General features: G+C 45.5%; 1 protein-coding gene across 4 annotated transcripts in view; it reads right to left on the reverse strand.

Moving 5' to 3' along the window:
• The window catches only part of ZBED1 (zinc finger BED-type containing 1), a 1,151,072-nt gene that overhangs the window by 1,053,080 nt on the left and 72,485 nt on the right, over positions 1-25,507 (reverse strand). Inside the window, exon 2 of one of the 4 annotated variants that reach the window (XM_086934384.1) lies at positions 23,300-23,762. The exons of 1 other annotated variant lie outside the window; for it this stretch is intronic. In XM_086934384.1, coding sequence (XP_086790510.1) covers positions 23,300-23,708 — 409 coding nt within the window. In that variant the 5' untranslated portion in view covers positions 23,709-23,762. Of the gene's footprint in view, positions 1-21,381; positions 23,763-25,507 lie in introns of those variants that run through there. 2 more of the 4 variants (XM_086934382.1, XM_086934383.1) reach the window with 2 other exon arrangements.

A 25,507-nucleotide genomic window follows, 5' to 3' on the forward strand; every position in this document is an offset into this window, starting at 1 on the left:
CTCTCCTCCCAGCGCGCCCCATTAAGCCCTATGACCCATGGCTCACGCCTCAGATATCACAGATCTTGAAAGCAGGCCATATTGTTTAAAAAATATATAAGCTCCTTCTACCCCTCCCTAGAAAATCGCACAAACAAAATGAGTACAAGTGGGAAACGGAACCCAACTCTATCAACCTCATGTTCGACTGGGATAGAATATATAACATAGCCTTCTCTAATAAAATTTCCCCTATCCTGTCTCAAACCAAATATATGTTACTCAATAGGTCATACTGGATTCCTGAAAAACGTTTTAAGCTACGTTTAAGAGAAAATCCGACATGCTGGAACTGGAACTCAGCTATCGGAAATCTTGCTCACTCGTTTCCGTTATCTCATGTATGTATTTTCTTTGTATATATATATAGATATATATATGTTTTTTTTTTTTTAAATGATTTGAATTAAAAAAAAAACCTACTTAATGCTTTGGAACACTGAAGGAATGATACTGAGTAGCTTACAGAGTATAGCCTGCTAGAAGAATGGATCATTGCTGAAAGATAGAAAAACAAACGAGCATCCAAGAGATACAAGACTATTGCAGTAAACACATCAGACAGTTTTAATTAGCTCAGGGAACAGTGGGAAGCAAATGTCAGTGGTTTACTGAGGGACTTTGGTGGGAGGCTCGTATGGTGACAGAGATACTGGTAATCTCTTCTATATGCTATGAGGTGGTGGAGTTGCAAGTGTGGCAAAACAATAATTCCTGTGAGCATTGGAAGACACAGCATTGATGTTAATCATGAAGATATATATATCACTATGGGGATGGTGGTCTATCTATTGCCAGACAAATATGCTTGAAGAAAGAAATTTCCAGCAAACAGTTTGGAACTGTAAGGTAATACGGAGATGCTTTAGGGAATGGAAGGAAATAATATATGGTAAGAGAGATTGGAGTTGCAGGTGTGGCCTAAGCAAGCACTCCTGAGATCACTGGAGGACATATCACTGATGTTAATGATTAAGATACTAATCGCCATGCGGCTGGGGGTCGATCCATTTATAGGTTCCGCCTGCACAGCACTCTTGAAATGTATTGTATTTAATATAAAATTCAAAAGGAGCTTTCATCCCGCCCTTGCCTTTCATTGGTTCTTGCGCTTGCCACTTACTTTTCCTCTGTTTCTATTGGCTGTTGCATACTATTTCCAGTTGTTCCTCGTGTCTTTCTCTTATTAGTATCCTGTGGCCCAAGTACTGAGTTCATTCGCTTGTGGAACTTCATTTTTTAGGTTTCCCTGGCACAGAGCTTGTTAAAAAAATATATACCTGCATTTCACACCAGTGCATGTGTTCCATCAATGCTCCCTATCACCCCCCGCTGTTGTTTAACACATTCCCTTGTTAACCACCCCTCTCAAGTTGTTCGTTCAGTTTTGTTAATGTTATCTTACAGAACACAATGCCCACCGAAGGTATTTGGAGTGCTTTACATGAGCACAGGTCCTGTACCTTTTTTAATGCACTGCAACCGCTGGAGACAAAAGTGCTTGCCAAAATCATGGTCGAATTAGTTATACTTTTTGAGTATTTTGACGGTGTTCTTATTGAACAATGAAATTATAGGAGCTCATCCCTGTATGTATACAAGTGGATATGGGAATTTCTGGTGCTTTCGATTATTAGAGGTAACCCTTCATTGCTTTCTCGATGGCATAAATACAATACTATTAGACTTTACAGCTACTGCATGAACGTGTAAAGCAAATACTGGTCCAACATGGCGGCTCAGTTTGCTGATATTTTAGAGGCACCTGAATCATTTCAGTCCTTTTACTGCGTCTGAGTCACAAGTCACGTTGTGTCATATAATGTCAGGGGTCTCTTCACACTCAAATCATAGGACTCCAGTACCCTGAAACCGGCACTTGAGCGGACAGAGAGCCTCTTGAGATGCTTGGCCAACCTCCAGTGCGAGTCCTGCATGCATGTTTTAATGTATGTGTTTTTGCGGGTAGGCATCCACTTCACAAATACTTCCAAGAAAGCACTTAAAAAAAATAAACTCTTGCTGTCCCACCTTTTATTAGAATAATTGCATTCTAATTCTGCAGTTAGTCATTGTGAGGTTCTGGACGAACACTAGCCACTTGCCTCTAATTGGAAATAAGTGTGATGCATCCACAGAGAGTCCTGTCTCGTGTGCACCATTTTTAAAAATCTCACAGGCTTCCTCAATTTATAGCAACACTGGCTCTCCAACAGAAACATGTGTTGCTGCATTAGGAAAACAGACTTGTCTTGTTTCAAAGCACATTCCGATATCTTGTGTTGGTCATTTACAAGCGATCAAAGTGTTTAGGGCACGTGCAGACCAGAAGAGGTCACAGTCTTTCAGAAAAATCAGCTACACACGGTAGAGCAGGGTACTGCAGGGTACTGCAGGGCAGCTTCCGTTCCAAAGCTGAAACAACAGCTGGTTCACTGTACGATTAGGGGAGACTTATGGCTATATACGTTGTCCTTCTGCTGCGATTCTCGAACTGTAAACATTCCACAATTCTGGGACGGACTCAGGATCTATAGTTTATGTCTAAGGATGTAGTGCATTCCTTTATTTGTTGTTGTTGTTGTAAAGCTTTATTCGAGATATATTCTCATAAAAGCACAAACATACATTTAAAAAATACATATCGGTTAAAATCAGTATTTCATACATGTAAATACATTAAAAAGAGTTGTGCAAGCTTTAACAATAAAAAGGTTGTTCAAACTTTAAAACAAATGTCAGATTGTGTTAACAGATATAGCCCTCCGCCTAATGGACCATGCCCACCCCAAATATTTTGCTGTTCCCAGAACAATAGGCATGTCAGTGGAAGTACAGATGATCCTTAGCCCCTCAACACCATTAGATGCCCCAAGGTTTCGACAAACTGGTGCCAGCCATACTCTCCTCGGGATAGCATAGGCCTCGCACAAGAATAAAAAGTGGCCTATGCTTTCATTAGTTGCACCACACACCGGGCAGCATGAGGTATTCGAGCTCCGCCATCTACCCGTCAAGGATCTCAGGGGAAGGGAACCAGACCTTAACTGGAAAAATAACTTCCTGTCCATTGGGACGGTGATACTGTCACAATATTGTTCTAATGCAGGTCTCATTTTAATTTCCAGAAATCTCCCCCCCATTGTATCAAATTTGGTACTTCTCCAGAGTCTTCCATCTATGTAATCCCAATACAGGGTCTTAATGGTGTTTTTACTTGGGAATACTTCCCCAGTTGGATTATCCCAGAGATTAGGGAGGCCGAGCTCTCCCAAAACAACCCTGAGTTTCTTCAACCATGGTATTTTGTGAAAGGTGTCAGCTCTAATTAGGGCTAGAAACCCGTCAGCATAATGCAGAATCACTGGGGTAGTCCAGAGGCGTCTCCAATAAAGAATAGGCCTTAGTCGGGCTCGGTCACTAACAGATCTCCTCCCTAGATCCAGACCGAGCGGGAGTAATGGCGCACTCTGGGGAAGACCTGTGATACCCCTTAGAAACCTATTCTCTGATGTTTGCAAAGGAAGAAGCCTCTCAAAACCCCACACTTCTGCCCCATATAGGGCTGACCCTATAGCTTTGGCATCATATACGAGAAGAACCGGTTTTGTAGGCTTGGTTTTAGATTTTGTTTGCTCCACCCGAAGTGCCCCTGAGATTTGCTGATGCCTCAGAACCGCTTTTTCTATATGGTGAGACCAACCTGGCTTACTAGATATCTCAACCCCAAGATAGGTAAAAACACTAACTACCTCGAGCTCACTGTTGTTCAGGAATATCCTTGGTCGAAGTCTACGCCTTTGGAAAAAAGCCATCAGCTTGGTCTTGCCAACATTAACCTCATGGCCATGCTCCCCACAGAAAACATCAAATATATTTAGAGCACGCTGCAGTCCAGCCGGAGTTTTGGACACAATTAAGGTATCGTCAGCGAACATCAGGATCGGGACCCTGAGGCCCGCTAGCGAAGGTGCGTCTACACTTGCGTCCAGCATCCTACCCACAATTCCATTAATAAATAGGGAAAAGAGCAAGGGTGCCATTGCACATCCCTGTCGTACCCCCCGTTCGACCGGGAAGTCGACAGAGGATTCCCCATTCAGTCCCCACTGAACTTTGGCAAAGTTGCACTCGTGCAACCTCATGATCAAATTGAGCAACTCGGGTGGGACCCCCATTCTATTCAGGACTGTCCAGAGCTTGCTCCTTGAGACCAGGTCGAAGGCAGCCCGCAAGTCGACAAAGGCGACATATAGGCTGCCCTCGCCAAGCAACACCGTCCCCCACCGCAACATGGTGAAACGGAATACTTGATCTACCGTGCTGGTCGCCCACCGGACACCTGCCTGGTAGGGGGACAGAGCATTGTTCTCCTCTACCCAGTCCATTAGTTTGTTTACCACCATCTTCCCTATCACTTTTTGGACAGTGGCAATCAAACTTATTGGCCTATAGTTGGCCGGGAGTGACCGATCGCCTTTCTTATAGATGGGTATGATTATTGCTCCCTTCAATGTTTCTGGGATTGCAGCCCCTTTTGCAATGGCATTTCCCAGTAGGGTCACATACCTGGCCCACCGTACTTTATCATTTTTAAATATATAGGAGGCTATCCCATCTAAACCCGGTGCACTACCCCCTTGTAAGGAACAAATTACTAATTCTACTTCTTTAGGTGAAAACAAACTTTCGGTACAAAATACAACTGGAATTGCTTCTGCAGCCACAACCTCCTTAACCTCAGCATACTGGGGTTTAAAGTACTCCACCCAGGCCGCCTCATCAACATTATTATCTGGTTTATTTGGGGTACCACCTCTACCCCACTTCACAATTTTCCAGAATAGCCTGGAATCCTTGGCTCCTGAGGCCTCCAGCAATTCTTCTCAGTACTCCTCATCCCATTTTTTCTTAGCCAGGCGAACACTAACATTGTATTGCTTCCTGGCTGCACCAATCACAGCCCTATCCCTACTTCTAATTGATCCATCCAAAGCTAATCTGGCTGCCCTACACTGCTTATTGAACCACCTAGCCGGTTTGGGTAGGACTTTCCTATTTGCCTTAGTAGGTCTCATGAAATGTGGCTTTAAAAGGGAAAAAAACTTGTCGTGTATGTCTGTGGTTACACTGGACCCAGGAATTATGGGGCTTGCTGTCTCCATGGCGGCGATTGCAGTATCCACCTCTGAACTTATATAGTCCATAGATTCTGCATTCGCCAGCACACTTAGCCATTTAAGTCTACGCATATCATTAGCCATAACAGGTAGTACTCCATCACGGGGTTGCGGATTGCCTAACATGGGCGTCCACCAATTGTGGGTGACGCAGAGGGGATTGTGATCACTTTCCAATCTACTCTCTATTTCCATATCGCATACCCCCTGCCATAAATTAAGGCTACAAATAACATAGTCTATTCTACTTTTGTTAAGGCCGTTATCAAATGTACAAACACCTTCCTGGTCACCCTTAGTCCTTCCATTTAGGGCCCTCAGCCCATATTCCAGGCACATTGCATTTAATAGCAATATATCCTTCGTCCACCGTTTAACTGGAACCAGGTTTAGAGTCGGAACACCCCATTGGATGTCTTCCTCTTGCCCTAATGGATTTTCCGTGTTATCCAATGGTTCGAAGGTCCTGTTGAGATCACCAGCCACAACCACTCTGTTTCCCAGGGACTGTGATTCGAGGAAAGTGGACAGGGCCTCTAGGGTGGGGGAACTCCCAGTGTTGGTACCCCTAGCATAAATGTTATATATGTCTACCGCACCCCACTTATCCAATGCCATTCTTAGCAATTGGATATCCTTGCAACCCAGGTCCAACACTTTCACTTTAATTTGCAGACCTTGCTTTACCCAAACTGTTAAGCCTCCCATAGGTCGACCCCTGGCACCTCTGTTCGCTGGAATGGAAAAAATTTAAGTAGCCTGGGAAAAAAATAGGGTCGCAAGCCCATGTCTCCTGGAATAGACACACTTCAAACCTATTGACAAAATCTATCCAGTTTTGAGACAATAGCCTTTTTTTTTAGCCCCACAATATTCCACGAGAAAAACTTCCCTGGGCTAGGGCCATCTCTAATTCCCACCTCAAGAGCTAACGTGGAGGAAAGATTAATTGGGCTCTCAGTGTTCCCTTCCTGGTCTATAACAATGTCCACAAAATTAGCGTCCGTTTCCTGAATATCAGTATTACTTGTTATGAACGATTCTTCACCCCCCAGACTTTGCATACACGCCCCACAATTTGCCTTCAAATTCCCAATCTTCCCACCAGTGATCACTTCTTTTGGATACACTATTGTATCCAAGGTAGACACAATAGAGTTCCCACTTATGTCCCCCCTTGTCACACCTCCCCCGATGTTCAAGGAATCACCCGACATTCGTCAACAACCCCACCCCGAATTTTTCAAACTATCGTTGGAATTGTGGGTTTGACCATTGTAGAAGTTTGGTCGTAGTAAAGGCACAGTGAAGGGGACGATCCCTGTCAGTGGTAGATAACTAGAACTGCCTAGATCACTAATTACACCAAATTGGGCACCAATTGGTCTTGGATAGAAAAAGGTAAGATCCACAATACCAATCCCACCACTGCTAGTGCCCCAGCCCGGCCTCGTGATCCAACCTACCACCCTTGGATCTTGAAAGTTAATTATAATACACCCCCCCCCCCCCAAAGTTTTGGGAGTACAACCTATCCAATTAGCCCTTCTCACCCCGATGATCAAACCATCAACTTCACCGGGCAATGGTCTATTAGCCCTTAACCAGTGCATGACCTTGTTTTTTAACATCTGGAAGGTTTCTCTTTGGCCTACCAATAAAGGTGGAACATTGGCGAGGACAGCCACATAAGGGTAAGAATCTGGGGTAAGGTTTATGGGGGGTATCCTAGGGGGAGGCTTTTTCACAAGGAATGTGGGGCGGCTTTTGTCTGGAACAGCAGGGCGGGATATTGGGACATTTTGTGGAGCCTTGGAAGCCTGGGAGTTATTCAATACAGCATTACTTTGTCTGGAGCTGTTGTTACCACCAGCTACAAGACCAACATTTTTTGGAGCCTGGGAAGCCTGGGAGTTATTCGATACAGCATTACTTTTTCTGGAGCTGTTACTACCACCAGCTACAAGGCTTGGACAGGGTTTCAGGGTGCTTAGTGGATGTTGGGTACTATTACTTAGAGAGATGACATTTTGGGGACACTCTTTACTACCTTTAACCACAGTGTCAGGGAGCTTAGTTTTCCCACCATTGTTGCTACCTAAGGTGACTGGCAGTTCAGTGTTAGTCCTGCGACTTTGTCCCTTTCCCTGGGGCCCGATTACGGTGCTAACCACGGGAGAGTGGATTTCAACCGTGGGAATACTTTCATCCTGCCCAGCTGCCTACTCTCTCCTAAAATGGGACTTAATTAATGATTTTGTGGAGAAAAAGTTATCCAGACTGGCCTGTTCAAAGTGATCTAACCGATCTGCTAGTTTTTTAACTCGTTCCTCTATAGGAGTCAGAAGGGACCGCATTAGTCTCTCCAACTCGAGGAAGGGTGGCAGGATAGACAGTAGTGTCTCCGGCGACACTATCACTATAGGGTCTGTACTTAATGGAACAACTTCCCCCTCACCCATCTGTGGCCCACTAGGACTACTCCCAGTAGGATCTTGGGGGCGTGTACATATTCCCACTTTTCTAATTTTTTTCGGGGGTTTTGGGACATAACATTTCTTTGGAACTGCGCTTCTCTTCCTTTTAGGACAAGGTTTAGATTGTACTACGTGGGTTAAGACACTAGGTTGGGCCATGTGCGGCTGATCAATAGGTGGATCAATAGGGGTACTAGGAGGGACTGCAGGCAAAGTAGAAATTTCGGATTCCAAAGACGAGACAGCCGGTGGCTCTATAATTGGAGGAAAGGGATAAGAAGTTTCCGATACAGCTGGCAGTGTTATAGATGATAAAGGGGTAACCAATGCCGGAAAACTTTGTGAAGGACGTTTATCAACAGGGTTTTTCAGGAGTTCAATGGATAACCTACGTTCCACACGTCTTTCCGCCAGGGCAATTTCCTTATCAATGTCTTGAGATATTCGTTTAAAGTATGTGTCCAGGGGACCCATGATGGCTGACCCTGCCTCATTCAAGAGAGGCAACAAGGTGGGGGTGCTAGAAGAAGAGGACATAGTGTAAAACCTCCTACACTTTCAAGAACACATTGGAACACTTTAAAAAACAAAACGACTTACAAAGCACACTGTTAATACAGCGGAATACCAGTGCAGTAAATGTCAGTAGGGGGGCCCAGCCCAGCCTCCTTCGGCCCCTGACGGCCACAGACGGCCCCGCCCTTGTCCCGGGCTTCTCCCGGGCGCGCTCCCGCGCAGCGGTAATGCGTTCAGTGTTTTATAGATGGGTGGCTAGAGGGGCGTGTCCAACAGGGAGAGCGGCACCAGGTGATTGTGGTCAGGTCAGCAGCAGGGACTCTTGGGAACTGGAGTCCTGCAGCTGACGCGCTCGCAGCCCTGCTTTTAAGTGCCCACAACAGTCTTAACAAAACCTGCTCCCCAGCGTCCTTAGGAAGCAAAGCACTGCGCAGCGGGACCCTCGAAGCGGGTCCGGCAAGAGGTAGCGCTTTGTAGAAGGGAAAGCGCTCAGGAGTTCATAGGCGCTAACAAGCTCCAACTACGGCGAGGGTCCAATCCCAGCATTCAGTCGCAAAGGAAGTAAAATTCCTTTATTTAAATTCGGTTCCTATAGCACAAATATGGTACCAGGAACAGCTTGGCTATGTTATTAACCTTCACCACTAAAAGACATTGTGTGATCTTGGTCAAACCATTTTTCCCTCGTCTCTTACTTAATGGGAAAGGTTTTAAGAATGTTCTAAATTGCTGCTAATGTGTGCTACGGGATTTGTTAAATAGTTATTGGTTGAAGTTAATTTTTCAAACAAAAGGGGCCATTCTTTCTCACATTTCTTTCTATATGCAGTGTTAAATAGCTTACCAAACTGAATATTTGAGAAAGTGTGTCTGTAATATGCAGTCTAGTTCCTTTTCAAAGGACAAGAATGGAGAAAAAGAAAATAAGCTAATGCTATTAGCAAGTTGGTGTTCGCAAGGCGTCATAAGACGTTATCTGTATACCGGTAAAATACATTGTGCGCATATTTTAGTGCAGATTGCAACTGCTCAATAGTGTATCATGGGTTGGTGTATGTTCAGTGCCCACACTGCGTGTATTTAAGACACGGTCACTCAGCATGGAAAAGCAGCTCCGAGATGATGAATACTTTTTTTTACATATTAGATATTACATCGCTGAATGAATGTGTATGAAGTAACAGTAGGTGGCATCTGTCACCATTCATATTAAATAATCAGATTCTGATTTCACTTCTCAGGATTAGTTATTTATAAAAAAAAAATCACTCTTCTGTTCTTCACTCCTACTTTCACTCAACTTTACTTTGCAATGACAAGAGGAGACAAAGGAAAATACCAAACCGGAACTTACACATAATTTACACATTCCAAGTTTTGATGCACAACTTTGGAATGAAGGTCTGCTTAATTTACTGCTTTTTGATTTGGTGTTTTAAAAATTCTGGAGCTGTAAGCCGGAAAAAGAGATGTTTGTTTAAAAATTTTATAAGCTGTGTCTTTCTTTATTTTCTGAGCTTTCGCTATTTGTTTTTTCACCTGCTATTTTGATTGCAATCATTGTTTAACCACCACCACCACTCAACACACGCAGTATATTTAAAATTAATATGTCCTCACTGATATTTATTTCACGAACCTCAGGATGTTGAAATGCTATTCTGTCACATAATGTCACACAGTAATTTCAGCTGGAGGAGTATGAAATAATTTTCCTTTCGTTCCAAGAAACACGCATGTGACAAGGAGGTTGCACAAGTATCTCTGTATAAGGTATATTAACACAATAACCTGGCTAATGCTAACCGGGATTAGACACTTGGACTTGCTGTTTATATGCAAGCCCACATTAAGAAATTGCGGTTCCGATATGCAAATTACACAGTTATGGCTGCAGCAGGCACGTTACCCAGGACGACTTTTGCCAGAATTCAATCCAGTGACCTGCATCTAACATGTATTCCGCTATCAGTGTGGCTCACACTTTAGGGCAGTGGTCATCAAACTTTATAGTGCAGAGCCCCCTCAGGGGGAAAAAAAATCACCAGGGCCCCCCTCACAATTCAATTAAACTGACAATGTTTAAATATGTCTAGACTTATTTAAACATTACAGTTACGTTTTGTTACCGTTTTAAAAATGAAATCAAATACATGATTGCCAAACATACTATTCTGGCCAGGCAGGCTTTGCTAACTGTACAAGTATCCACAATGTGATTATTAGAAATGGAAGCAGGGGTTTTAAAGAATATTTGGAGTCCTTCTCCCAGCCAGGATATAAATTACAAATGATGTTAGTGATTGCCCATTACAGAGAGGTTTCCTGCCTCATTTTTCTTCCACTGAAAACAAAACACTGTTATAAGCATAGGCTTTTGGCCAGAGCCTGGCGCTCCCCCCTGGGATCACTTTAAGCCCCCTTAGGGGGGCCCGCCCCCAGTTTGAAGACCTCTGCCTTAGGGTAAGCCTGGTCTCCTTGCTTTCACTAACTTGGGAGAGTCAATCAATCATGCATTTGTAAAGAGCGCTACATACCCGTGAGGGTCTCAAGGCGCTGGGGGTGGGGGTAGGGGGTAGGGGCTGCTACTGATCGAAGAGCCAGGTCTTGAGAAGTCTTCTGAAGGCCAGCAGGTCCTGGGTCTGTCGTAGGCCGGTAGGGAGTGTGTTCCAAGTCTTGGCTGCGAGGTAGGAGAAGGATCTGACGCCGCCTGTGGTTTTCCGGATGCGTGGAACTGTGGCGAGGGCTTGGGAGGCAGAGCAGAGGCTGCGGGTGGGGGTGTAGAACCTGAGTTGGTCGTTGAGGTATGCTGGTCCGGCATTGTGTAGGGCTTTGTGTGCGTGAATGAAGAGTTTGAAGGTGATCCTCTTGTTGACGGGGAGCCAGTGCAGGCCTTTCAGGTGGGGTGTGATGTGGCTGTGTCAGGGGACGTCGAGGATTAGTCGTGCCGAAGCGTTCTGGATGCGTTGCAGCCGTCTCAGGAGCTTGGTTGTTGTTCCTGAGTAGAGGGCGTTTCCGTAGTCCAGTCTGCTGGTGACGAGAGCCTGGGTGACGGTTCTTCTCGTGTCGGAGGGGATCCATTTGAAGATCCTGTGGAGCATTCAGAGGGTGTTGAAGCAGGAAGCAGAGACGGCGTTGACCTGCTTGGTCATGGTGAGGGCGGAGTCGAGGATGACCCCTAGGTTGCGTGCGTGGTCGGTGGATTCTGGGGCTGTTCCTAGCGATGTTGGCCACCAGGAGTCGTTCCAGGCTGAGGGGGTTGAGCCGAGGATGAGGACCTCCGTCTTATCTGAATTCAGCTTCAGCCTGCTGTCCTTCATCCATTCGGCGAAGGCCTTCGTTCCTCTGTGGAGGTTGGCTTTGGCGGTGTGGGGGTCTTCGGTGAGGGAGATGATCAGCTGGGTGTCGTCGGCGTAGGAGATGATGTTGAGGCTATGTTGTCGTGCGACGTGGGTGAGTGGTGCCATGTAGATATTGAACAGCGTCGGGCTGAGGGATGATCCCTGAGGCACGCCGCAGATGATCTCGGTGGCCTTGGAGGGGAAGGGTGGGAGGCGGACGCTCTGGGTTCTGCTAGAGAGGAAGGATGTGATCCAGGCCAGGGCCTTCTCTAGGATTCCGGCGTTATGGAGGCGTGCTGGTAGGGTGCGGTGGCAGACCATGTTGAAGGCTGCTGATAGGTCCAGAAGGACGAGGGCGGCTGTTTCTCCTTTGTCCATAAGGATCCTGATGTCGTCGGTGGCGGCGATGAGGGTGGTCTCGGTGGTGTGGTTGCTGCAGAACCCTGACTGGGAAGGGTCCAGGATATTGTTGTCTTCGAGGTAGCGGGTCAGTTGCCTTTTGACGATATTCTCTGTGACTTTTGCCGGGAAAGGGACCTGGGAGATGGGCCTGGAAGTTCTTGAGGTAGTTGGGTTCCGCCTTGGGTTTATTCAGAAGGGCATTGATCTTGGCGTGCTTCCAGCTCTCTGGGAAGGTTGCTGTCTCGAAGGAGATTTTGATTGTTTTCCGGAGGTGGGGGGCGATGGTTGTGCTGGCTTTGTTGAAAATGTGGTGAGGGCATGGGTCAGATGGGGCCCCGGTGTGGATGGAGTTCATGGCCTTGACGTGTCATCGTCGCTGACGTTGGACCAGGTGGTCAGGCGGCTGGTGCGTGTGGTGGTTGCCGGGGTGTTGGTCTCGGTGGTGGCGGTGGTGTTGAAGCTGTCGTGTATGTCGGTGATCTTGCGGTGAAAGAAGGTGGCAAGTGAGTCGCACAGGTCTTGTGATGATGGAATGTTGTTGATGTTGGCGCTGGGGTTGGAGAGATACTTCACGATGTTGAAGAGTTCTTTGCTGTTGTGTGCGTTGTTGTCTAGGCGGTTCTTGAAGGCGGTCCTCTTGGCGGTCCTGATGAGTTGGTGGTGTCTGCGGGTGGCGTTCTTGTGGGCTGTGTGGCTGTCTGGTGTTCGGTCGCAGAGCCAGCTCTTCTCCAGCTTCCAACAAATGCGCTTGGAGGTCCGGAGGTCTTCGGTGAACCAGGCGGCTTTCTTGTTGGCGTGATTGGTGGAGTGTGTCTTGAGTGGGGCGAGGGTGTTGGCGCAGTTGTTGATCCACTGTTTGAGGTTGACGGCGGCGGTGTCGGTGGGGTCGTCGGGTGGTCCCAGGGCGCATGTGGTGGTAAGTTGGTCCTCTGTGACCTTGCCCCAGCAGCGGCGTGGCATCTGTTGGGTGCGGTGGTGTGTGGTGGGTTTTCTGAAGGTGAAGTGGACGCATCGGTGGTCTGTCCAGTGGGGTTCGGTGGTGTGGTTAAAGGAGACATGGGGACTTGCGGAGAAGATGGGGTCCAGTGTGTGTCCTGCGGCGTGGGTGGGTGTTGTCACTAGCTGTTTGAGTCCGAGGTTGGCGAGGTTGTTGATCAAGGCGGTGGAGTTGGCGTCGTTGTTGTTCTCGAGGTGGAAGTTCAGGTCCCCAAGGAGGATGTAGTCCGTGGAGGCGAGGGCGTGGGTGCTGATGAGGTCGGCGATGGCGTCGCTGAACTGTGGCCAGGTTCCGGGTGGTCTGTAGATGAGTGTTCCTCTGAGGGTCGTGGGGTTGGCGTGGATCTGGAAGTGCATGTGCTCGGTGGTGGTGAGGGTGTCGTCGGTGTTGGTTGAGACTCTGAGGGTGTCCTTGTGGATGATGGCGATTCCCACTCCCACTCTGTTGGTGCGGTCTCTGCGGGAGACTGAAGTAACTTCATTACTGAATTAGAATTAAATAGAATTGCAGCTAGTGAAACCAGAAATCCAAAGTTCAGTCCCGGATTCCCCACTTGACCACACTGCGGTATACAAGGCAATTATTTTACTTCACTTTGCCTCCATTTTCTCCATTATCACATGTAAGAGCATCTTGAAATATATGTGTTAAGGATGTGCACTATACAAAATTACAATATACATAATTTAATAAACTATCATGTTGGGCATGTATAATACCAACCCAAGCCACTCAGAGGGGTCAACATGACAACTGACTTTCCTCTTAACTCACTATTGGCATTTTTGCCAGGGCGGGTAGAGGCATCAATGCTTCTATGTTCATTCGTTGAAAGCTATCACTTTAAAAAAACACTTTTCAATGCACTGAAATAATTTGATGTACTAAAGTGAAACGCTTGTGCATGTCAATGAAATAAATGTTTTTTAATTTTGAAGAGACATTGTAATTTTTATACACATATCTTATTTACTCCTTTTCCTTCAGTTATCATGTAAACAAACGTGTACTCCTATATTTAACATCCTCCTGAAAGTTAGTGCTCTCTTAACTAAACAGCAGCCCAGTGCGGTCATTTACTAGAGGGCTGCAGGAGAAGTTCAGGAGGGCGGTACTTTGAGTATCACTGGCTTAAAGTAAGTTGTCGCTTCTTTGGCACGGCGTGAGGTGCCAGTGTTGCTAAAGCCAAGCACCTCTCTCAACAAGCATTTACAATGCAATGGTCTCTGCATTATGGAGAAGTGTGGCTCACTGGTTAGAGGAGGCAGACCTGGAAGCAGAGGTCAGCCCGGGACCAGGGTTCAATTCCCGGCTCGGCGGGGTCTTGAGTCCTAAAAATGTCCATGGACTCGACAATTCTCGCTCCGGTGCCTACTCGATTACCGGGTTCACACTCTGCGACTCTGGGCAATAGCTTGCTTAATCTCCACAACGGCCCCTCGCGGCGGGATGCCTGGCTTTCACCTTGCGGATACCCTGCTGGGGTTATCTCACAGGGGAATACCAGGACGGGTTCCCTAAGCAAGCGCTTAGAAACCGCTCGGTGATTTGCGCTATATAAATTCCTGTACATTTACATTTACATTAACATTAAAGGTAGAGCTATTGGCATTGCTCATTGCATTTTTTTAAAAAACATAAATAAATGATATTGTCATTTACAATGGCAATAGGTGAGCATAAGAGAGTAGTAGAGAGTATTCGCGCACACAGAGCCACACACACACAGACAGAGCCGCGCACACACACAGAGACAGAGCCATGCACACACACACAGACAGAGCCACGCACACACACACAGACAGAGCCACGCACACACACAGACAGAGCCACGCACACACACAGAGCCCCGCACACACACTGACAGAGCCACGCACACACAGACAGAGCCACACACACACAGACAGAGCCACGCACACACAGACAGAGCCACACAAACACACACAGACAGAGCCACGCACACAAACAGACAGAGCCACACACACACACAGACAGAGCCATGCACACACTCAGAGCCACGCACACACACAGACAGAGCCACAGAAGAGATGGCGGCCTTAAGCAAATACTATTACCTTGCTACAGCTGCAAAAGATAAGACACTTAAGGCAGTTTTGAAATATATCTTTATGGAACCCGGGAATCCATGGTCAGCCACCCTTACCGCGGCAAAAGCTCGCCTCAACCTGGCCACTGAGCTTTGGGACCCCGAACTAGTCAACTACACGGTGATCAAAAACGCAATCAAGAAACAAGTTCGGGCTCGTTCCCGCGAATTGGATTTGGAGTCATTAGCGATAAGAGACCTGCACGACACCCTATGCCTGCCGCATACTGTGCATAATCCCAAATACCATCTCACGCAGGCCGTGGGCCGCATAGCTCTTCATAAGATTCTAGCCTACAGACTACACCCTCTGCCCCTTAAAGAACTATATGCCGTTGACCGGGCAGAACTGGGTGCATTGGAATGCAGGCTCTGCAATTACAAACGCAAGTCCTATGCTCATCTGCTATTTTGCTGCCCGGCCCTGCGTGCAGCACGCAGCGCAGTCTTCACCTTAGGCCCATCTTAAGACAAGCGGGGACCCGCACTGCAAAGGAGGAGGTCCACCATTTATATACACTGTCCACGGTAAAAGACATGGCCTCGTTTGGCAAGTTCATTCAAGAGACACGGACTAAGTTGATGGCCACTCAGGGCTTACATGAATAGAGACTCCGTTGAAGCATAGACTATTTTGCTAAACACATTTCCTGTTTTAACTTTTGTAATTTTTTTATACGTTTGTTTTAATGTAATGGTTTTGAGTAACCAAACAATAAAGTTATTCATTCATTCACACACAGACAGAGCCACGCAGAGGCACAGAATAAACGGGATGGCAAGCAGGGAACAGAGGCACAGAAAAACCAGGGGAACAGAGGCACAGAAAAACCGGGGGAACAGAGGCACAGAAAAACCGGGATGACAAGCAGGGAACAGAGGCACAGAAAAAACGGGATGACAAGCAGGGAACAGAGGCACAGAAAAACCGGATCACAAGCAGGGAACAGAGGCACAAGCAGGGCACTGAGGCACAAAAACCGGATCACAAGCAGGGAACAGAGGCACAAGCAGGGAACAGAGGCACAAGCAGGGAACAGAGGCACGAACAGGGAACAGAGGCACGAACAGGGAACAGAGGCACGAACAGGGAACAGAGGCACGAACAGGGATCACAAGCAAGGAACCGAGGCACAAGCAAGGAACCGAGGCACAAGCAGGGAACAGAGGCACAAGCAGGGAACAGAGGCACAAGCAGGGAACAGAGGCACAAGCAAGGAACAGAGGCACAAAATCCGGATCACAAGCAGGGCACAAAGGCACGAACAGGAAACAGAGGCACAAGCAGGGAACAGAGGCACAAGCAGAGGCACAAAAACCAGATCGCAAGCAGGGAACAGAGGCACAAGCAGGGAAAAGAGGCACAAGCAGGGAACAGAGGCACGAACAGGGAACAGAGGCACGAACAGGGAACAGAGGCATGAACAGGGAACAGAGGCACGAACAGGGAACAGAGGCACGAACAGGGATCCCAAGCAGGGAACAGAGGCACAAGCAGGGAACAGAGGCACAAAAACCGGATCACAAGCAGGGCACAGAGGCACGAACAGGAAACAGGGGCACAAGCAGGGAACAGAGGCAATAGCTGGGAACAGAGGCACAAGCAGGGAACAGAAGCACTCACTCTGCACTCACACTCACTGCACTCACTCTGCAGTCGCACTCACTCTGCACACACTCGCTGCACTCATTCTGCACTCACACTCTCTGCACTCACACTCTCTGCATTCACACTCTCTCTCTGCACTCACTCTCACTTTGCACTCACACTACAGTCACACTCACTCTGCACTCAGGCATATTTTCTATAACGGCACCTTTTGTGATGCCTGTCTAAACCCACTCCACCCCTCTTTGCCTATGAATTAAAATATTGGGTTTTTTTTTGCTTAATAAAATATTTGGGAAAACACATTGGTCGAATATGTATATTTTAGGTTGCAATGTAATTGCGTGTTTATTACATTTCTGTCAGTAGATTACTTGTAAAATTGAGGGGTTCCTGTAAGTGCTCGTTTGTAGACACTATTGACAAAAAGCTATTTAAATAATGCACATTTTAGCGAGTAATTATAATAATGATAGACATCATCCTCCAGTCCATCCTGTTCATGTCTGACACAATCCAACCCATTCCACCATTATTTGGAAAGTTTCCACTGATGCATTTGTTTTTTATGTCATCAGTAGTTTCTATTGCTTTAGCTTAGGTCTTTGTTTCAGGGGGTTACAGCAATGCACACACACACGCGCGCAAACGCATGCACACACGCACACACACACACACACACACACACACACACACACTCTCTCTACTCTCTCTGCCTGGGCATACATACAACAGTGTTTCCGGTCACTCAACCATACACAGCAGAGCCCCTCAGACTTTTACACGCATACAGTTTGTGTTAATCGCACACACCAGGACATCTCCATTCACATGCAAAAGCTTCCCTCTGTCATCCGATCCATCCTAGCACGCACCTCACTCGCAAAGCCACAAACACACACACACACAACTATCCTGATTAACCTGAGCCTCCCCAGTCACACGCATGATTCCTGCAGCCGCCCAGTCTCACGCACAAACGCTCTGATCATCCCCCCCATACACAGACACAACCCGATCTCGTTGCACTCATCCCGCAGTCTCACTGGCCAGGTGAAGTTAAAGGGAAGCCTGAACACACACACACACACACACACACTCTCTCTGCTTGGGCATACATACAACAGTGTCTCCGGTCACTCAACCATACACAGCAGAGCCCCTCAGACTTTTACACGCATACAGTTTGTGTTAATCGCACACACCAGGACATCTTTATTCACATGCAAAAGCTTCCCTCTGTCATCCGATCCATCCTAGCACGCACCTTACTCGCAAAGCCACAAACACACACACACAACTATCCTGATTAACCTGAGCCTCCCCAGTCACACGCACAATTCCTGCAGCCCCCCAGTCTCACGCACAAATGCTCTGATGCCCCCTGCGCCCCCCCATACACAGACACAACCCGATCTCGTTGCACTCATCCCGCAGTCTCACCGGCCAGGTGAAGTTAAAGGGCAGCCTGATGTTGTTGCTGAATCCCGGTACCTCGGTGATAGCAAACGAGTTGGCCCCAACGGACAGAGTAGCTCAGCCAACCAGTCGCCCGGCTACTGTGCTAGCGGCCAATCAAGGAGTGGAGGCGGGACCGTGCTTGCTCTGCTCCCCTGCCCCTATCGTGTTCATGTACAGTTTTGACGGAGCCCCGACTGTATGTGGAAGATTATATCTTCCTAATGTGCTTTACCTTCAAACGGAGCCGGCGGCAGCAGTGATCTCCGGGCGCCCAGGGGACAGGAGGGTGGGGGACTGGGTAGAAGAAGCGGCGGCAGGGTCCTGCGGCATAAGACGATTCTCACCTCACCACAGACCAGAAAAAATGGCGCCCGCCAGCTTCCGAATTTTTCGGATTCGGGGGCATGGTTTTGCTGTTTTGAGTGACAGACAACGTCACTGTCTAAAGAACAGCAAAACTTACGCCCCCAAATCCGAAAAAGACGGGGCTAAATCGGAGTGACGCATCTCTCCTCCAATGGCTGGCCTCCGTTTAGGAAGCCAGCTAATGGAGGAGAGACAGGGCAGGGAGGTGGGTTCCAAAGCGCTACTAAGGGACATTAAATCTCCGACCCCAGACTGCGCAAGCGCAGCCTTTAGGTCCTTGACCTAAACAGCTCAATTCGGCATCTTTAAAAATGAGTCTCGTCTGCAAGTCTGTCGTTGGGCAGCTGTGACTATGACGTCTACCTTCCGATTCTCTTACCTTCTCACTCACTCACACTCCCAGTCCCCACTCTCTTCCCCCAGCAAATCCCACCTTTCATATCTCCCTTTCTCCACATCACTTTCCCAAACTCATGCTATGCATATTTTGTTTGCTGTCTCTCCTTTGCTCCCTCTCAGCCTCTTCTGCTTTCTTATTCATCTTCTGTTTTCTTTATCTGCCCCCCCCTCCACCTGGCTATCCATCTCTCTATCTCTCTGTCACTCTGCAACTCTTTTCTCTCTCTTTCTTTTTTTCGCTCGCTGTCTCTTTCTCGCATTGAACCTGCCCCAAGTACTTTCTCTTCTGTTGCTCTTAATCTCGTACTCTGCCCATTGCTACTTCTCCCTCTCCACTCCCCCTCTGCATACTTGTTTGTCTTGGTACTAAATCATGGAAGGACAGTAAAACATCTGTACAAATTTCTGTAACTCTTAGGGTTTACATATAAAACACCTTGCGAGTTTAGTAGACATTTTACTTGAATAGGTCTAAATGTAGCCAGTGCTATAAATGTGCCAGTACTCACTGCTTTATAATACGCCCAGTGACAGCACAATACATTGCTTTTCTCAATAAACAAGTCTTACTACTTTAAAGGAGTTTCAGTAACTTATATTGCACAACTGCTCTCCAAGCTACAACTTACAACAAAAAACAACTTATTATTAAACACATAGGTGAAACTGTTCATTTAACTTCGTTCTAATGTTACTGCACGTCACTGGAAAGACAAAGAAGCTAAGAGAAATAAAATAGAGTTGCAAAGCGAGATGAACAAATGCATAGTGATGAATAAACTAAAATTAATCAAGGCGGCGCCATTCAAAGCAGCAACATGCATTCTGGCATTTCAAGAGAAACACATCAACACATTCCCTTCGGTGCCAGGGACGGCAATGGCAATGTGTGCTTTTTGAGTCCCAAATTCTTTTAGCCAATTTGTTTTATGTATACGGGCGAGGGCCAATAACATTACAAGAAAATGACAAAACAAAACTGCCATTGACAAAGCCCGATGGTTGGCTACGTCAGACCTATTCTCTTTGCCAATGCTTGTTTTATATGAAAAAGCGTTGGAGTCCTTGAGGAACACAGCCGTTGACATGCAATATAGTATGGGCATCTTAGGAAGAGAACTAATTGTTGCTGAGACATGACAGACCACTTGAACTAATTTCTCTACTGGATAAATTATGTTTTCTCAAGTAAAATACGATTTGTTGATCAAAATAGCAAGTAGGATTTTTTATTAAGTAAGTGTCAATTAAGACTCAAGAATCCCTCTAAAAACAGTGATTTTTTCCATGTTTTTTTAATGCTTTACACAAGTATTAATGAAAATACAATGAAAAGTAGAAATACGGAACATAAATTATTTTTATAAAGTGCATTTATTGAGTTGGAAGGTAATTGATGAAATTATTTGGCTCGGCATTTAGCTCCAACTAAGAAACTATTAGATATGCAGAAGTGTACTAAAACATGCTATTCGGCACACCGATAGGATGGGCACAGTAGAGGTAAAAAGTGCCCCAACACCTTTACTTTGAAAAAGTGACGCTGTTTTGTATGAACAGTATTGAGTTTTGTCGCTTTAACTATAGTCACAGCCGTGCCCCTCTGACTCCTTCTCTAAACAGCTGGAGGAGGGAATAAAGTGGGTGTTTATTTGCTGGAGGACTCCAACACCTTGCCAATCTTGCTATCACACCTGGTGCTGGGTCCCTTACCTGCAAAGAGTTTAAAGGATTGAGGCTGGAGCACACTCCATTCAAAGGGGGTACGCTTCAGCTAGGATAGACATCTTTGAACACAAAGGCGAGCTACCTCTAGATAGTTAGTGGACAGTTACTTAATGAGTGAATGTTTCCACATGAACCCGGGGTAGGTCTCGGGAGAGCCAGCCAATGGGAGAAGCTAACCGCAAACTGTTCATATCTTGAAGTCAACTGCTTGCATAGTAAGGTAGACCACTACAATTCAGAGGGAAAATTATTAATAACATTTAGAATCTGAGAGAAGGGCAAAAAATTAATCAAGGCCAAAGGGCCACATTACATAAATTTGCATTGGTGAGGGGGGAATTTACCCTGCCCCACGCAGGTTTTTAAAATCTGGTGTGTAAGCGGAGATGGGCGATAGAAACTCTAACATGGGCCGTATTCCTATCCAAGCATGATCCCCAGGGACACCTTGGGAAGCCTTATTTAAACCTCCTGTCCTCTGTAAAGTTACCACAACTCTCTAGAGCCAGAAATCTGAAAGAGCTAAAAAAAAGGAAGCATGATGCACTAAAGTTGAGGTATTTAAAAAGAATTACAGACCTGCAGATTGAGATCGGATTTTAGCAGCCTCGTATCTCTTCCAAGTCATTATAAATCTGTGAAGACAACTTTCAAATTGGAGAATACAAAATCACGTTTGCAATAAACCCCTATTCTGGAACTTTGCGGAGTGCACTTATAAAATTATATTCACAAGAAAGGCTTAATACAAGGTTTGAATAGGTTGTAACTGTTTTAATTGTGCTAGGTAACCACAGACCCTTTTAATTTATTTACCCTTTAACAGATAACCACTGGTATGCATTTCTTACGCTGTAACCACAATTGTTATTGAAGCTGAAAACGAGAATACATCATATTGTTTCACTATTTTTAAAAGTTGAAAGCATACGAGATAAATATTTTTGGGTAACTCAGGACAAATAAATTCATCATTATTTAAAATATTTTAAATAACTCTAAGCATTACTTTAAATAAACCCACTGTCCCTTATGGTAAAGAAACTGCTGCTATCACTTAAATTAAAAATATGTTCCTGTTGCAAGCCCCACTCTCCTTCATCTTCGTCTTCAGGCTCGGGTTCGGACCAGTTCCGTGTGTTTTCATACAAAAATATCTGTTCATCTACATGGGCTGGGGCTAATCGGTTGCGCTTAGCGCTTACAACGTTTGTTGGGGAACCAAAAAGGCGTTCTGGGAAGACCCTAGTGGCTAGAATACACCAGTACTTTTGAAGTACCTTTGGTAGAACAGGGAAAAGGGCTAATCGGTCTGACCACCATTTCAGAGGGTCTTCATTGAGACCAAGAACCTTTTGTGATTTGAAATTGCTTAATTCCTCAACCACCTGGGCATGCAACTCCTCTTGCCCCTCTGTGCCACCCGACTGGCAGAAGATTTCGGCCAGCATGTTGTTGATATTGGTGGTTGGAGCCTGAGATGAAGAGATGATAATCTTTTTCACAGGTGGCTCTTCGGGAAGTGCAAATGTTTTTCCCTCAGGTTCAAAAGAGCCATCCTTTCCCCGCTCCAAAAGACCTTTTGCCTCCTCCACCACTCGATTCTCTACCTGCGCCCGCTCAAAGGTAGAAAGAAAAGGAAGCTTTTTGTACCTCGGATCCAAAAAGGTTGCAACATTAAGAAACATGTCTATCTCAGGAGTATGCTGGTAGGTTGAGGACAACTCTTTGGCTATCACTTCCTTGGCCATACTAATTTCTTTCAAATCTGTGTCCTTAACATTCAAAGTTGTGTTTAGCAGCATATGAAGAAGAGGTTTCACCATACTAATGGTAGGATATTTTGATGTACACATCATTTCGGCCACTTGTTTGAAGGGCTGGAGAAGTTCCACAAGCCCTTCAATTATGTTCCATTCATTGGTTTCTAACATTAGGTGATGGTTGTTGCTGTCCTCCACAAGGACAGCTGCAATGATAAACTGTTGTTCCTTTAGACGCAGAAGCATGGAAAGTGTGTTGCCCCACCATGACACACGATCACTTTTCAGCATGCAGATTACTACATTTTGTTGTTTTTGCTTCTCGCTTAACATGTACATCGCCACGGAGGATTGCTGAAAATATTCTACTAGTTTTCTGCATCGAGTAAGAATTGCATGCAGTTTAGGAAGCTGAAAAGCCCGTTGTAACCCTACATTAAATGTATGACCTAGGCAAGGCATGTTGACTGAAATATCAAGAAGAGAGCAGGCTTTTACAATGTCTTTGCTGTAATGTGTTGTAGCCCCAAACACTTTCATATTGATATCCCACTCAACAAAGGTCTCGTACAAGACACGCGTAATCGTCTCTGCTGTATTATCCTCTGGGATTTCAAATGTTTTTAAGCACCGAGAGTTCATTGTGAGGCAGTGAGAAGGACCACCATCAAGGAAGTGGACCGAAAGCGTCACATACGATCGGTTCTGATTTTCGCTTTTCCATGTGTCCAAACTTATTCCGCACCAAGAGATTGTACTAACTTCTTTTAATACAAGCTCCCGCACTGTGGCATACTTTTCTGGAATTACTTTGGTGCACAAGTATTTCCTGCTTGGAAGCTCATACCTGGGCTCTGCAGTTTTCAACAGGGACTTAAAAGTAGGTTCATCTACTATTGAGACAGGATGCATACCTTCGCAAATCAGGCTGATAACTGCAGAGGTGATTTCTTGCTGCTTCTTGCTTTCATAGCTATGGCTAGTCTTCATGATCAAAGTTTCTTGGACAACTTGTTGAGACGATTCTGGCTTTAATTTCAAGAATGCAGTAGCAAAGGCTTCCCTCATTTGTTCAGTGTTGCTTTTCACAAATTCACAAAACTCATCTGGATGGTTTTTCTCAAGATGATACGAAAGGTTGGACGTGTTTCCAGAATAGGCAATTTGAGTCATGCAGATGCGACAGTAGATCTTTTTCCATTGCAATATGCATCCTTCGGCATTCGTATCAAATCCAAAGTACTTCCACACCTTGCTCTTAGCCCTTGGATGTGCAACGAGCTTAAGGTCGGCATGCACATTTTCAGAGTTTTTGTTCTCCATATCGTCTCAGCTGCGGTTCCAAATTTTGATCCTTCACTCATCGAAGAGTACCTGCTAAGAGCAGGAAAATAAAGGTAGAATGAGAAAGTAGACACCTCGTAACACTAAACTATGTGAAATTTAACACTCACGGGTATTACAAGCATACCATCATGTTCAACACCATAAACATAACAGGAATTTAACTAATAGCCTTCGGAGTCAGTGGCTGAAAAGCGCACTTCACCAAAATATTTAATTGGCCCATGCAAAGTGTTTTTATTTAAAAACTTTATTCATCTAATAACATTTTCAGATTTTTGAACAACACGTTGTTGGTAGCCAAATGTCTCTTTACAGGTAGACATGTGACAGATGTGCTTAAATATTATACTTGTGTCCTGATCATAAGGGGGCAGGGATCAGAACAAATTTAAGATATTTACTGCACCCAGTAAGTACCACTACTGCAGGGTGAAGTATTTACAGGATGCAGTAAACATCTTTTATTCAATTTCCCTCTAGAAAAATGAGAAATTACAGGCAGAATGTGGTATTTTGTCCACTGAATAGTGCATGTACTGTCACTTATTGTCTGTTTCGCCATTTCAATTTGAGGCACATGTGCCACAATTTATCATGGACGAACTGGAGGAGTGTGGGGTTTACCACTAATCATAGAATTACAATACCAGTACACATAGGAGTTTGCGTAGAGATCACATTTTACCCTAGCCCACCTATAATCAGGGCATTTAGATGACATATTTAGGCATCTTTCTTTGCTGAAGTTAAAAATACTGATTAGGTTTTGAGTTTACCCTGTCCTTAACATATTCCTAGTGCCATAGCTATTGGATGTGACAATGCAATAAAGGGAATAGCAATCGTTCACTGCAAAAATCAAATAAATCCTGTTGCATCAACAAAATCTCAACAGAACAACTTAAAATAGATATTGTATTATCATTGTCCATCCTATCTAAAATGAATACGTGCTACAATCCAGCCACGAAAACTACTGTGTGGGAGGGACACAGAAGAGCAGGTCTCTATTTATAATAGATTACCAAAATTCTACTAAGAACTACTGGAAAATTTCACTTTTGAGAAGGCTAACAAAGGTATTTAGGACATTTTTCCTTTTTATGGCAAGATGGCTTAGTGACACTACCGTCTGCTCTGACCAGGAGGTCATGGTTTTGTAAGCCAGCACAGCCAACTCAGTGTATGGGCAAACGTAGACATTGTTATTTACCGTGATTAGAGAGGCCACACTTTCTACGTTATTATTATGGTCCATAAAAACTTGCCATGGAAAATCTAAATAATATCCTCCACCCAATCTAGCCCGATGAAGACCTGGACAAGAAACTTACACCAAATCCAGCACTCAGAATTAGAATCTATAATTAGCACCCACATTACTCCACCACCTGAACCGACCACCACTGATAAAGTCGCCTCCCACTACAACACAGAAATGACTGAACTTCTTCACACCATCGCCCCCCTACAACAAATAAACTAAAATCGCAAGGTGCCCCCTCTAGATCATGGTTCAACACATCTCAACAACGAAAGGAACCAGCTCAGGCTGATGGAAAGGAAATGGAGAAAGCAACCCACTATAGACAATATCTCCCTCCTCAGAGAAAAATGCCTTAAATATAAAAAAACACATCTTCAGAGAAAAATCTGCCTTTTTCAGATCCTAAGTGGACCATACCAGACACCATCCCAAAGACCTTTTCAAAATCATTAAAAACCAAACCTCTTCCACTCAACTCAACACCCTTTAGATGTCTCTACCAGTCACT

Source organism: Lissotriton vulgaris, chromosome 8 (assembly GCF_964263255.1).
Source record: "Lissotriton vulgaris chromosome 8, aLisVul1.2, whole genome shotgun sequence".
NCBI classification, from domain to species: domain Eukaryota; kingdom Metazoa; phylum Chordata; class Amphibia; order Caudata; family Salamandridae; genus Lissotriton; species Lissotriton vulgaris.